Source organism: Eublepharis macularius, chromosome 13 (genome assembly GCF_028583425.1).
Source record: "Eublepharis macularius isolate TG4126 chromosome 13, MPM_Emac_v1.0, whole genome shotgun sequence".
In the NCBI taxonomy this organism is placed as follows: Eukaryota; Metazoa; Chordata; class Lepidosauria; order Squamata; family Eublepharidae; genus Eublepharis; species Eublepharis macularius.
This window is the reverse complement of record NC_072802.1, coordinates 47846905-47861114: the sequence shown is the minus strand read 5'-3', so window position 1 is coordinate 47861114 and position 14210 is coordinate 47846905. Positions and strand designations below refer to the sequence as shown.

The window sequence follows — 14210 nt, the reverse complement described above, 5'->3', positions numbered from 1 at the left end:
CCTTAATAGGCTATACCAAAGCATCTCCTTGACACACAGTGATAAATGTCAAGTTAACAAGGCCCACAAATCTGTTCCCCAAACATCCCCTCCGGCAAGTGGTTATACTGTATACCCCCTACCTCTTCTGTTCTCAGCCTGTTCTGAGCAGACAAGCCTTTTCCTTCCCCATGCCTCCTCTTGACAGCATAATTCCTCACCAGTCACGTTCAGCGCCTGACCTCCTGTTCTCTGCCACACTTCTGAGCCTGAACAAATCATAGCAGGGTTGCCAAGCAGTGGGAAGGAATGACTTACAGAGAATTTAGTGGGAAAGGAAAAGGCTGCTGACTGAACACCAATAATGCTGCGAAGACATGCCTGCATCATCTGAAAAGACATAGGGGGAGGAGGAGGAAGCTGCAGGCCCCACCAAGCTCAGAAGGAAGGTAGTGATTGAAACAGGTATCTGTTTCTTTAAACAGACAGTAGATAGTTCCATGTGGAACTATACATTGGACAGCACCTACCAAGCATAGCATCTCACACACGAACTGACACTTGAAAGTGAAGAGGAAGACCTGATTGTCCCCAACGTGTGCTGCGGTTCAAAAGCAGGCATGTACCTTCAAAGTTCATTGTGACAGCAGATAGTACACCTCCAGAGCAGGAATATGGCCAGTTTTGAGCCAGCCAGCTAAGGCCAGCCAATGAACTGGACACCGAGTTAACCTAGGATAGAGCACTATTTTTGTTGTTGCAGAGCTTAATTTGATCCAAGGTTCAACCTAAACAAAGGGTTCTCCAATGCCAGCACTTACATAATTTGTCTGCTATCTGGAAATACTCTCCTCTGCACTTGCAGGCTGGCTACAGAAACGTGCTTCTGAGTATGTAATGATATATTCCTTTCAACCTGGGAAACCTCTCTTAATTTGGGCTTCCTTAAACAAGCCAAGGACCCTCCACCAACTAAATTCCTCCATTGTTCTCTTCCATTTTATCCCCATTAACAACTCCGTGAGTTTGGTTAAGATGAGTGAGTGTGTGTGCATATGAATGTGTGCGGGACTGACAGGTACATGGTCACCCAGTGAAGTTCATAGCTGAGTGATGATTTAAACCAGGGCCTCCTGAATTCTAATCTGGCACATATCTGATTTGGAGATGGCAAGGAACATAGAAGCCTCTTGCAAGGCGTGTCAAGTCTTCACCCAGAGATGATACCTGCCCCAAGAATAATGCTCAGGCATACTATAATAATGCCTCCTGGCCCTCCATTCATCTACTCTCATGGCTCCCAGCTTGGACACTGCTTATGGGACTAGACAGCTATCTCTAATTTGGCTTAGTGTTTTAATTGTGGGCAAAAACTAGTGTTTTTTTTAAACAGATAGTAGAAAGATATTTAAAGTCCAAGCATAGCTGTGCTTCTATACATTCCAACATCCTCACTGCACAAAAAGACAACTACCCACTTGTGAGTTACAGTAACATGTAAGTATATTTCAAAACACCACAACAGGCCAAGCCATACAGGTTGCTCCGCTGCTTTACAGCACCATCCTGCGGACAAACCAATACAAGCTGTGTCTCAAGCTCATTTTTTCCCTCACTTAGAAGGAGAAACAAAACAATTTACATTTTCCAACAAAAAGTCTTAAGTGGCAACGGTTCATAGCATTTTAATACCAACACTTCCCTAGTAAAAACTGTAAGTCATAAAAAAAGATTGTTGAATAGAAAGGGGGGGAAAGGCTTCCTACGAAAGACTATATCCATCCATTTTGGAATGTAAACTCTGAGCAGAAATAAAGAGCTCAGATCACATTTTAGAAGACCCTGTTGGGTGCAATCAGAATGGCCTGAAGGGAGAGGAGTAGCGTGGTGATCCCCTGCTTTGGTATGGAGAATCGCGACTCCTTGAACCAGAACGGGAGCGCGAGTAGCCATAGCTGATGCTTCTTTCAGGACAGACTCTGATATAGGATGTTTCACCCTGGAATTTAAAACAAAGAAAATCCAAACGTTTGCATAACATCCTTTGGTCAATGTTATGAATGAATGATGCCAGAAATGAAGATCAGAAACCAATGCAAAAAGTGGCTCAAGACTGGAAGAATTATCATACAAAAGGCAGTATGAATTCCTCTACTGCCGCTCTGAGTCAGCTCTGGTCTTGCCCTTGAGGTCTACAGAGGAAGGACATGTTACAAAACAGCTGGTTTTGTGCAGGTATTAGTAAAGTAATGTCAGCAGCAAAGCAACCAGACAGGTTTTGTCCCAATCTAATTATAAAAGGTGAAGATCTCAGTGGATTTCCATTTTATAAATGTCAGAGGGAAAAAGATGTAAGCTAGTGAGGTTCTTCGACATAGTCGGGAGAGGCCTTGGTGAACTGTCTCACAAGCTCATCATATAACTTAATTGTGTCTCAGCAGCTCAAGTTCTGGAGGGAAAAATCCACAGAAAGCTCCAGCTGTGATAGAGGGGGTGGTTGCAGCAGATCAGGCCACTGGATGAAGGTGGTTCAAGTGAGGGAAACACTAACCCAAGTCTGAAAAAAAAGCTTGTTTGTAGCAGAGGTATGATACAACCACAGGAAATGGTTCCATGCACAGGTGGGGAAAAGTTTGCTGTCATAATCTCTACAGTTACTCATCAGCTCCTTTGGGGGACAGCATTGCAGTTTGCTGATACAACCTCCAGCTGCCAAGGCAAGGTGAGCTAAGTTTACTTGAACACCCAGTAGCAATCTGTTTGGCCACTGGCTGCCAAAGGAAAAGTGGCAAAGCAAGTCAACTTGACTTACCCAAAAGTAGTCAGAGCCAAGTACTCCAAATGCTCATTTTCCATGAAACTTAGAAATGAAATAAACCCTCATCTTGGCTGTCAGGGCTCACACCAAGCCAACATGGGGCTGGTTTCACACAGCCTTGACAGCTCTTTAAGCTGGTCTCCTAACATTCTGTAAGGATTACCATTAGCCATCAATTCCAAGACTATCACTAGACCGTGCCCTGGTGCCTCTTGAGAGCATCACAATAGGACTGGTTAACGCATGTTCTTCCATGACTGGCAAACGTACATGCTCTTCACCCACAGGCAAGAACCCACCTCATGAGACCGGAATTTGGTGTCATCCAGTTTACGCAGTGCATATTCCATGTCTTCCTTGCGAAGAAACTCAACCACCCCCATTCCATCTTTCTGTACATCTGCATAACATACATCACCAGCCTCACGCATGTGATCCTTCAGGTCCTGCCAGCTGCCTGATGGAGGAAGCCCTGAGCAGTGAGAACACAAAACATAAGACACCGTGTAAAGAGAGGACACTAGGTGCTTAGGCTACTCCAGGAAAGGCTACATGTTCTTGATTGGTTTCCTCCAGTGTGTCACAGGCTCCACAGTTTCCACAGACTTCCTTTTATTCCAGAAGGCCAATGCTACAATAAGAACAGAAGGATCCAAAAGAACAGCAATTAAGCTCCATTCCAGAGTAGATGAGCCCTCCGCGTCAGCAAGGTCCCCGAGGATAGTCCCCTAGGAGTCAGTGCTCGGCATTCAGAGGAATCCTCCTGTTGGTCCAACGTAAACTTAACATCACCCCTAACTCTGACTGTATTCCATGTACGACTTAGTTACTCCGGATCAGATTCCCATCCAAGAATGGTAGTTCCCTTCTAACAGTATGAGTTTGGGTCCTTAGATTCCAATAGTTCATCCTTGGGCAGCGGACAAGGATACCTGGGTTAAACTATCAGCATGATTACTTAGAAAAAACAAAAGTAAGTGGTTTCCCTGTTCCACATCATATCCTGGAGAAACTAGTACACTGCAGCTCCTGGCAGTTTGCAAGAATCCTTCATAATACCCTCTGCCAATGCAGCTTCTCATTCATGGCAAAAGTCAAGTGAATTTTCCAGATAGCCTCCCTGCCCTCCCAGGCTTCTGCGTGGGAGATATATACCTGGGGTTCCACTCTTTTGTTGTCAGATTCTGTTGCAAAGCTGAAGAGATTGCAATTCAGTGGTTTCCTCACAGTGAGCATCTAGCCAGGATGTCACAGAGAAGCAGTTAGATCACCAGGAAGGGGAAGGGATGTTTGAGGGGTGGGGTTGGTGTTGTGTTTGTTTTAAGTACATGGGAATAAATATGTTTTTATGAGCAAGTTTGTTTTAAGTGTACCATTCCATAAATCAGGTCAGGGAATGATGAGTTTTCTCCAAAGCTTTGATTGCCATTGAAAATCTCCAAAATACTTCCATTTTTTCCAGTAAAAGGCCTTCTCCACCTGTGTTTCCCAACTCACTAAACAAATCCCTATTCCAGAAATTCCAGGTTGCCCTCAGGAGTCCACAAGGTTAGAAATCAAAGGGGCCAATTCATGTTTAGTTTCTCCCATAATAAATGCAAATAATGTGCAGCTGCTGCAGTATTTGCCACAAGTGTCTGTCTTTAATAGATTCATTCTTGTCTCCAAGCATCACAGGTTGTGATAAGCTCATAGTCAGCATATGTGAAGTCTGGGGGAGCTATTCCTATTAGCCCTCAACACTAAAAGACTGGTCCCCATGGCTGGCTTCATTCCCTTCATCTACCCACAGTTGCCCACTTCCATGTCCATCGAGTTCACAGCTGCCCACTGGATGAAGAGGTTTTTGCTCACCATTCATTCAGCAAGATGAACTCCAAAAGCAAATAAAGAGACGTCCACTTATGAATCAGACTGGGAAGATGTGTGATCCTCTTAGCTCTGAAAAAGCTCCTTCACAGCCATAAGTTTCATATTAAAGAAGAAACCTTTGATTATGGCAGCAAGATACTCCTCCCCAACACAATTTAAGTGAAATATGGCATCAAGAAAGTTCCTAGTCAGGATGAAGTACAGAAGGCAACATACCTGAAACAAGGACTCGAAATTCAGAACGTCGTGAAGGAGGGCCATTCCTCCCACGAGGCCCCCCACCAAAGCCTCCTCCCCGACCTCTGGAAGGTCTGGGAAACTCAACACGGAGACGACACTGGCCATAATCGTAACCATTCCTCCCATATACTGCATCTTCTGCATCTCTGCAAACAAATACAGATCTGTGATTAGAAATCTTTAAAGGGAGCAGGCACAGCATAAAAGTTAGTGTCGGACTAGGATCTGGGAAAGCCAGGTTTAAATCCCCAGTCTGCCATGCAAATTCATTCAATGACTTTGGTCACTCTCAGCCTAACCTACCTAATAGGGTGATTGTTGTGAGGATAAAATGGAGGTGGGGAGAATGAAGTGGCATGCCACTTTGGGTCCTCATTAGGGAGAAGAATGGGGTATAAATAAACAAATAGCAATGTTGGCATATTGAATACAGGGAACTGAAAGAACTGGTATTCCCAGTGTATAAGACAATACCTACTCTTTCTAAGACCCAGTTCAACACACTCATCATCTGGTCCTTAACAACCAGCTACTGGCACTTAAATCCCCAGAACCATCATTCAGCTTTGAAGCTTGCAAGTAACAGCAATGCTTCTACATTTGAACAGAGAGCAAACTATAAAGATATGTATTATCCAAATTATTCAGCCTCAGGGCTGAAATATTTTTTAAAAGAAATGGAAGATGTAATGCATTATAAGAGACAGCACATCAAAACATTAGTGAATTTATAGCAATTACTATGCTGACTTGCTCTGTTCTCTGGGGTAGAATGAAGAAGGCAGTAAACAGATTAACAAAGTTTAAGAAGCCTGAGGCACTGCTGCTCCAATTACCAGGGAAAAACAGTACCAGTTACTCAAAATCATGCTACCTTAAAGAGATAATTTTGTTTTTGAGAAAAGTCTGTACGGTATTTATAAGTCAACAATCATTCAGTATGTCATTTTCTAATCTATAAATCAATCAATGCTCCAAATACTGTTTTAGCAACTACAGGTTTATTAAAGCAATCTAGTAATATATCCCAAACTCATTTTAACACTGCATAAGCTAGTCTACTTCAGGGGTCCCTAATGCTGTTCAGCTTGTGGGCACTTTGGAAATATTTAGGGAGTAGGCACCACCACAAAATAACTGCCACATGGTCAATCACGAAATGGATACCATGGGGTGCTGGGTCCAATCACAAAATGTTGGGAGGTTGCAAGGGAATTCCTATGATGGAGGCAGATATTTCTGAATGAGAGCTCTCTGTAGGCACAAAGATGTTACCTGGATTCTTCTGAAGTAATTTCTACTCCAGTGACATGGAGAAAAGCCAGGATTGGATCTTTGCTCTTAGGATGAAGATGGTTTGTCAGACAAATATGTACCTAGAAACTCATTGGTGGGTGCCATGCATGAGAGTGATAATGGGGATCAATGCTTTTCAGATGCTTTTTTTTTGGTCACCCTTTAGCTCTGACATGGCTGAGCCAAGACCCCTAGAAAGCTAGCTCATGTTGCATGTCCCCACTCCCAAGTTAGGAATTCATGGTCTGTAGTCTTTCAGTTGTATTCAGACAAATATGTCATGATGCTGAGTGAAAAATGATGTTGAGCTAAGTCTGCCCTAGAGTTCAATACTTGAGGGAAATGACCGAATATTATCCAAAAACACCAACAGCGATAAGGCTGAATTAGAGTGGCACATATTTCTAAAGCAAATTTTGCATATACATTGGCAGCAGTTCTTTGCTGCAGAACTAGGAGAAACAAAATCCAATTCAATAAACCTGAGAACTTGTTCCAACAATGGCTGATATTACTGCTTGACTCAAGACAGGACTGATAGCCCACTAAATGTTTTTATAATTAGTCATTAGGCCAAAACTATTAAGAGGAAACTCACATCATACCTTGAGTTCCAGCTGTAAAACATTTACAGCAAATAGCCCATTCCATAATCTGCCTTTTATACTTTTTTGCCCACCCAATTCTGATGTGAAAAAGGCACCACAAGATGACTTGTTACTTCACTTTCATGAAGGTACCCACACTTAAAATGCTTCATCAAGTCCTGGGTGGAAAAAATACTTGATACCTGATAACCCACTATCTTTTATGAAATCATTTCACTAATCAGACTCTAAAAGGGAGAATCTTTCTGTGGCAACCTGTCCACCTCAAAAAGACACCAAGTAAAGATGAGTTTGGGCTCGGTCTCTCTCTATCTCTCTACCCCCCCACCCCCCCACACCTTTTGACTATTCTATTCCTAAAGTCCACTTAGTGCTTGCTTCTCTTTAGATGTGAAATTAATGACATTTCTCCAAAGGCCATGTTTTTGCTAGACAAAGTAGGCACTAGCCCAGACAAGTATGTCTATGATGTTTTGTACAGAGACAATAAAAATAGCATGCAGAATACAGAACACACCCCTTCTGAAATTCTCAGGCTTTGGTTATGAAGACACAAACCAATATGGTGGTAAAAGCTAGCACACAGAATATCTGGTTTTTCAGTCTGACTGCAGATATGTAGCAATAATGACTTTGCATTTCAAGCATCAAAAAGCTCATCTCAGCCAAAAGTCCCATGGCATTCTCCCCCCCCCCCCCAATCATTGTGGGTTGGGGTTACGGGAACAACTTCTTGAATCCAGGAGCAAGGAAGAAAAGAGATATGTTAGCATTTCCCAAGATAGGGAGGGGGTAGAAGAGGGGGAGGGAGGCAAGACCAAAGCAACAGAATTTTGACATGGCATAAAACCTCTGGCATGGTTGCATTAAAGTGGTAGGGAGAAGATAGCTATTTTTTAGAATGACCTGGGGGAGTCGTCTTTTAAATTCAGGTATGTAAAAATATTGACCTGCTCAATAGAGCAGATTACTAAGGAACTGAATAATACTGACATTATAAAAATACTGCAAAACAATGGGATAGAATCTTCACTCAAAGACATTAGCCCATCCTGATCCAAGATTAATTCAAAGTGACATGAGTCCTAGTTTAGATGTACAGAGTAATATACAGAGGGAACACTTCATGCCATTCCTCCCTCCCACTTAACAGAGGTGACATTTCAGATTTCCAGCAGAGAAGAAAAACAGAATAAGCTTGATGTGGATCCTATTCTCAGCAAGATTTGAGAGAGATACTCAAAAATAAATTGCACAAGAGCAATGTTGTTTTGAAGCATTCAGGGTTGTTTACTATATCTGAAAACAACAGAGAGCTATAGAACTATTCTCAACTTTTATTTTTGGAGTGGTACAGGAACAAGAGATTTTGTTTTCAGTACAGATTCTTTAGCATTTAGCCCTATTTAAAGGTTTATAAGAATGGCTGGTGTATAGAACCTACAAGGTGGTCAAAGATGAGATTTCTCACGTCACATACACCTGAAAGCTGGTGTAGTATAATGGGTACTACAGATCAGGAAATTCCTGGTTCACAACTCACCTCTGTCATGAATTCACGAGGCAGACTTTGACAAGCCTCTGTTCTTTAAACCTTGGCCTATTATTTCATAAGAACAGTGGTCCAACTATTCCAGCATCCTGAAGGTGTCTTACTATCTAGTTATTTTCTATACCCAGATCAGCTTTGCTTTAGCAAGGTGACTGCATCACATACTTTCCAATGATAGGGGGAGGAGCTGGGTCTCAGTGGTAGAGCATCAGAAGGTCCCAGGTTCAATCCCCAGCATCTCCAGTCAGACACCTGACCTGAAAAGACCTCCAACCGAAACAACGGAAGGCCATTCTGAGAAGGCAATACTGACCTTGATGGACCAATATTCTGAATCAGTAAAAGGCACCTTCATATGCGATAACCAGGGCTTTTCTGTGACACTACTAGTTATTAGCACCTCTCTAGGGAGTTTTCCCAAGCCCCAATGGGGGGAAAATGGTGGAAACTGATGTAACCTTATAGATTTATTTATTATTATACTGATAATCATGCTCTCTCCCAACGAGGCTCAGAGCAGATCACATCAATAAATACTAGCACTTTTAAAAAAAAGTACTGGCGATAAACTTGAACTTATGGTCATACCAGCCTCCATTAAAACTGTAAGGATTACAAGACAAGCATGTTCCAAGGTAGGTAGCTGTGTTGGCCTACAATAGAACAGCAGGATTTGAGTCCAGTGGCATCCTAGAGACCAACAAGATTTTCAGGGTATGACACTGGAGTCAAAGCTCCCTTCTTCAGATACAGGGAGGATATAAATCCTGGGATATAAAGGAGCAGGGATCTGTATCTGCAAAAGGGAGCTTTGACTCTCAGAAGCTTACACTCTTGTTGGTCTCTAAGGTGTCACTGGATTCAAAGCCTGCAAGACAAACATGTGCAAATGCTCTAGAGCAATATATACAAGCTAAGAATGATTTGTAAATATTAGGCCTCGATCTCATGTGCAGGAGAATGAAATGGCAGAGCAGGCATCAGAAAAGTAGTTCGGAAGGAAATTTCCTACAGATAAAATTCTAGCGCAGCAGAGAGAAAACTCTCATTTTGTCGTCCGTTTTACTTGCAGGAAGCTTTTTTTTAAAAAAAAAACCGACAGGGGCCATTACAAAACACGCAGCGTGAAGCAGCGCGGTCCTACCTGCCTCCCTATGCCCCCAACATGTAAGAGCCGGGCCTGGGGTGGTCCTACCCGAAGAGGAGTTCCTCCCACCCAGCCCCACTGAAAAGGGTGGGAGAGAATCGCCTCATAAAAGGCGGGAAAGGGAAGGGGGAGGCGGCGCTCGAAGCAGGGAGGCCCAGAGGCATCCTGCCCCTTCTCGCGGGGCGACCCCCACCCGCCTCCCTCTCACCCACCGCGGGTCCTCGAAGCGCACGAAGGCGAAGGGCACCAGGCCGCGCTTGCTCTTCAGCTCGATGTCCCGGATGCGGCCGTACTTGTAGAAGAGCTCCTCCAAGTCCTTCTCGCGCACGTCGGCCGGCAAGTTGCCCACATAGATGCGGCCGTCGCCCGCGCCGCCCCCGCCCCGGCTACCCCCGGACATCCCGGCCCCGCCGCCGCCGTAGTCCATCATATCCCGGCCCCAGCCCCCAGACATGCCGCCGCTGTCGATGCCGCCGTCGCCCCCTCACGCTCCCGGCACCCGCAAGCCCGTCCGCAGCCTACGCCAGGCAAAATCAGCCGCCCCCCGCTCAGGCCTCGCCACCTGACGGAGGACAAAAAAAAAGTCCACTTAAAGGGGACGCGGAAACGAGCCGGCGCGCGCTGGGTAAAGACAAAAAAAGTCCACGAAATAAACCCCGCCCCTGCGCAACGCGCATGCGGGAACTGCAGTCGCGCCTTCTCGTTTGGATCCGCCGGTCGGCCGGGCTGCGAAAGCTTCCTGGCGCGGAGACGTGAGCTGTTCTGTGATTGGCTGAATGGACTAGGGAGCCAGAGGAAGTAACTCAATGACTAACCACATTTAATCCAGTATGAATTTGTATAGGATTCAATGCATAAAATTGGGCTGCCTTGATGTTTTGACTCTGAATGTCACGTAAGACTATAATTCTGAGCGCTCCTCAGACTGGTGAAGAGTGAAAAGGGGCAAACGTGATTCACTAAAGTGATACACGCTAAGAAAAATAAATACTTTGAATAGGCTTTTATAGGCTTAGATTCTGATAACTGTGGATCAGTGTATTCTACATGAAAAAAAGAATAATAACGTGCCTTAACTATTGTAGATCTCTCTTGAATAGATTTCAAGTGTTAGGAGATTGCTCTGTGCCCATCAAGGGCTTTGAAGAGGTGCCCCCTGGCTTCTTCCCTCCACACACTCATAAGTTGATGGGAAGGAGCAGATGGGTACCTGCATGAAAAGTAAGCACAGTTTAGATTCTGGAAGAAGTAGACAGGTGCTGTTATAAATTGGCTGAAGCCCCTTGAAGGATCTCTTCCTTTTTCTGGGGGATATGTTGGGTAGTTGATCTGTTCTAGATGAGTGCCTCGCCCACTCACACACCCACACCTGTGCTCTACCTGTATATTTGTAAATAAATCAAATACTATAAAAATGCTGTGAATCTTCAGGGCTCTTTCCTTTGGATAGATGCTTCTGTACATTCTCACTGCTTGGGGAAGTGGCATGCACATAACAAATATGCTTATACAGCCTGAACTGGCAGAGATTGACCAGGAAAAAGATCTTGGAGTTGACTATTCTACTTGATGCTGTTTGTTGATGTAGATATACTCCTACTGAGTAGTTTCCATATTGTTAAGTTCAATTACTTATGCTTTGTTTCAGCAATGTTTCATCTCTGTGTTCGGATTCATGCTCTTTTTCAAATATCTACCACCCATACGCTTTTGTATTTGTTCAATAAATGTCCTAGCTGTTGATCTTATTGACTTGCCTTGTGTGATTCACGTTGGGTCTCAGTGAGAAAATTTAGACTATAAACAAACAATAAAATTGCTGAACAATCATTGATATGGAAATGTGACTGTCAGGCATTTCTCACCCATTATTCATGTTATCTGTTGAGGCTTATTAATGTACTTTTCTTGGAAGCATTTGAATTTTATATAGAAATGCCACAGACTACCTCTAGCATTGCAGAGGGGCAGCTGTGTTGATCTATTATAGCAAAATAAAAGTCCAGTGGCACCTTAAATACTAACAACATGTATTTCAGTACAAACTTTCATGAGCTACAGCTCCAGGGGTAGATTGCCATCAAAGCCATCATGAAAAGTATTGAGAGCCAATGGCCTGGGGGGCAGCCACACCATGGGGGCCCCACCAGCCCCAGCTGAGAGGTAGCCCTCGCCCCATGTGAGATATGCAGCTGTAGCCATTGAGCTAAAAGCCATCATCAGTATGCTGGTTGCCGGCTAGTTGTCTTCCCCACTTTGGGAGACAATTTGTCCAGTGTAGGGAATGGGGAAGGATGGCACAAGGTTTGGCTAAGCTGCATGTGTGGCCATAGGAGGGTGCCCAGCATGGCTCTGTGCCACATCCAGGGGAGGGTGCCCAGCCCAGCTACATACAGAGGAGGGCCCTCACCTGTTTGCAAGCAGAGGAGGGTTCCTGAGCTGGCAAAGTTGCACAGTGTGCCTGGAACAAAGCACCCAGCCCAACAAAGCCCTGCTGGTTCTCCCTGCCTCTCCTTTGTTGGGGGAGGGGGAGATTTTCAGGGCCATTTTTCTCTCCCAATCCAATCCAGCACAGTTCACTGATATGTAAAGGGAGTTGAGGCAGAGAGGTCTGGTGTGAATTCCTTCAGGAATCTTTCAAGTGTGAATTCTCTTTGCAAGAGAGAAAGGGAAAAGTTGCAATACAAACGATAAATGTGAATCCCATCATCAATCAACAGAATGATCAGTTAAACATAATGGATGATTAGAGAGGTCAAAGGTTTAAACAGATAAGCCAAGTGATTGAATAGGATAAATAGGGTAAATAACAACTAGTGTAAACTTTAAGTAAAGGAAATCCACGTCTCCATTTAAGCCAGGATGATTGATATGAAGTATTTAATTTCATGATTAGTTCTAATCCAGCACTTTGATGTCATACCTTTTTTTTTTTTTTTTGGTAGAACAGTGACTCACATCTGTTATATTATGTCCCAAGAAATTAAAATGTTCCCTCATGGATTCCTGGATGTCGTGATTTCTTAAGTCCAATTTGTGTTAATTGATTATCTCTTGCAAGGACCAACACATATGTCCAATGTCAATAGTAGAAGGGCATTGTTGGCATGTGATGGCATATATTAAATTTCACATCATCACCTTGTAATCTCCATAATTCACAATATGACCTTCCCTTTATATATCAAGAAGTGAGCTGTGTTCCAGAGACTTTCTAAGCTGTGGCTACAGCACAAGCTGTGACTGACAAAAATTCGTACTGAAATGCCACTGGACTTTTGTTCTGTTTTACGTCTTTCATGTCATCGCCTTTTAACCTCACAGTTAACATGTTTTCCCTCAATGACTATGAATGTCTGCCTGCCAACTGAGGAAATGTTATACATCTGATGAAGAGGGATCTAGTCCATGAAAGCTTGTGCCACAATAAATCTCTTGGTTTTAATCTTCACAGAAGCAGTAATTGGTGATGACACAAATCTTTCCAGCATTGTTATGTTAATGTTATACCTCTCCTGCTACAGGTGTTAAATTATTATAGTAATTATTGGAAGATAGGGTAATCACCACTTACTGCTGTTACAAAGGTTCATTCTGCCTTTCTCCTACACACCTGAGCTTTGCATAGGCTATGCTTCCTGGCCCTTCTGCCCCACTTTACAATGTTTTTCTCTATAATTCTCTCCGTCACTAGAGGATAATCCATGCATGGAATGAAATGGGCTCTGCACCATGAAAGTCTGTCACAACCAATCGGTTTTTAAAGTGCCTTGTTTTTGCTGCAACAGGCTAACGTGACTAGCTCTCCAGAATTTGTCATTTATTCTATACATTTGGGTTTCCAAACATCAGTTTTATCTGTTTCCTAAAGCTTTGTTTGAAAGTCTCCAATCACTGTGTTGGAATTGTCATATCACTACAGTTTATTTAGTGTGTTCAGTTAGACTTGCTCTCGAGAAAGGGATTGTGACCTCAAATCTCATTGAAATTTGTGGGTTTTAAGCATGCCTATGGCTGTAATTCTATGCATATTTGCCTGGGAGCAATCTCTATTAAACTCAGTGGGACATTCATCCCTTTCTCTGCTGAGTCAGACATGTCTAAACATTGAAATTAATGGGCTTAAAATGCACTTAAACCCTGGTTCACAAATGTAGGAGAATGAGGTGGCAGCATGCTGAGAGAATGGATGGCATCACTTCAGAATGCAGGTAGGAGATTTTAGCTGTGAATGTATTTTTCCATAAAAGTCCCCTACAAGTAGAAAAGCAGAACAGCTTCTCTCTGCAGAGTGTTTAGCATAGAAGAACACCCCAAAATGTGATCCCTCCATGATTCTTCACTTGCAGTATGAAGTTGTGTATTGACTCCAATGAGGCACAGTTAGGACCCATCCCATATGGTTCCTTAACTAGCTTCAAAAGGAAGGAGCATGTAAAGTCAGGCTTCCAAAGATGACCTCAGTTGGCAGACAACTGCCAGTCCTTTACATACCCAGGACATTTAGAACTTTTTAGATAAGTAGCATTTTGAATTAGGCTCAGAAGCAGACAGGCATCCTGTCTGGGGTGATACAAATAAATTCATGTTCCCTTCAACTTGAACTGACCTTGATGACCCACACTAGTCTGATCTGATCAGATCTTGGAAGTTAAATAGGATGTGCACTGGTTAGTATTTGGATGGATTGCTGTGCAG

General features: G+C 43.5%; 1 protein-coding gene across 1 annotated transcript; it reads right to left on the bottom strand.

Annotated features, from left to right (window-relative positions):
* Nucleotides 1-1648: 1648 nt before the first annotated feature.
* Nucleotides 1649-10127, bottom strand: SRSF9 (serine and arginine rich splicing factor 9). The gene is made up of 4 exons (XM_054995946.1): nt 9725-10127; nt 4886-5055; nt 3097-3269; nt 1649-1978 (listed from the first exon to the last, which is right to left on the bottom strand). The coding sequence occupies exons 1-4, from the start codon at nt 9964-9966 to the stop codon at nt 1835-1837; spliced, it is 729 nt and encodes a 242-aa protein (XP_054851921.1). The 5' UTR covers nt 9967-10127; the 3' UTR covers nt 1649-1834.
* Nucleotides 10128-14210: the final 4083 nt, after the last annotated feature.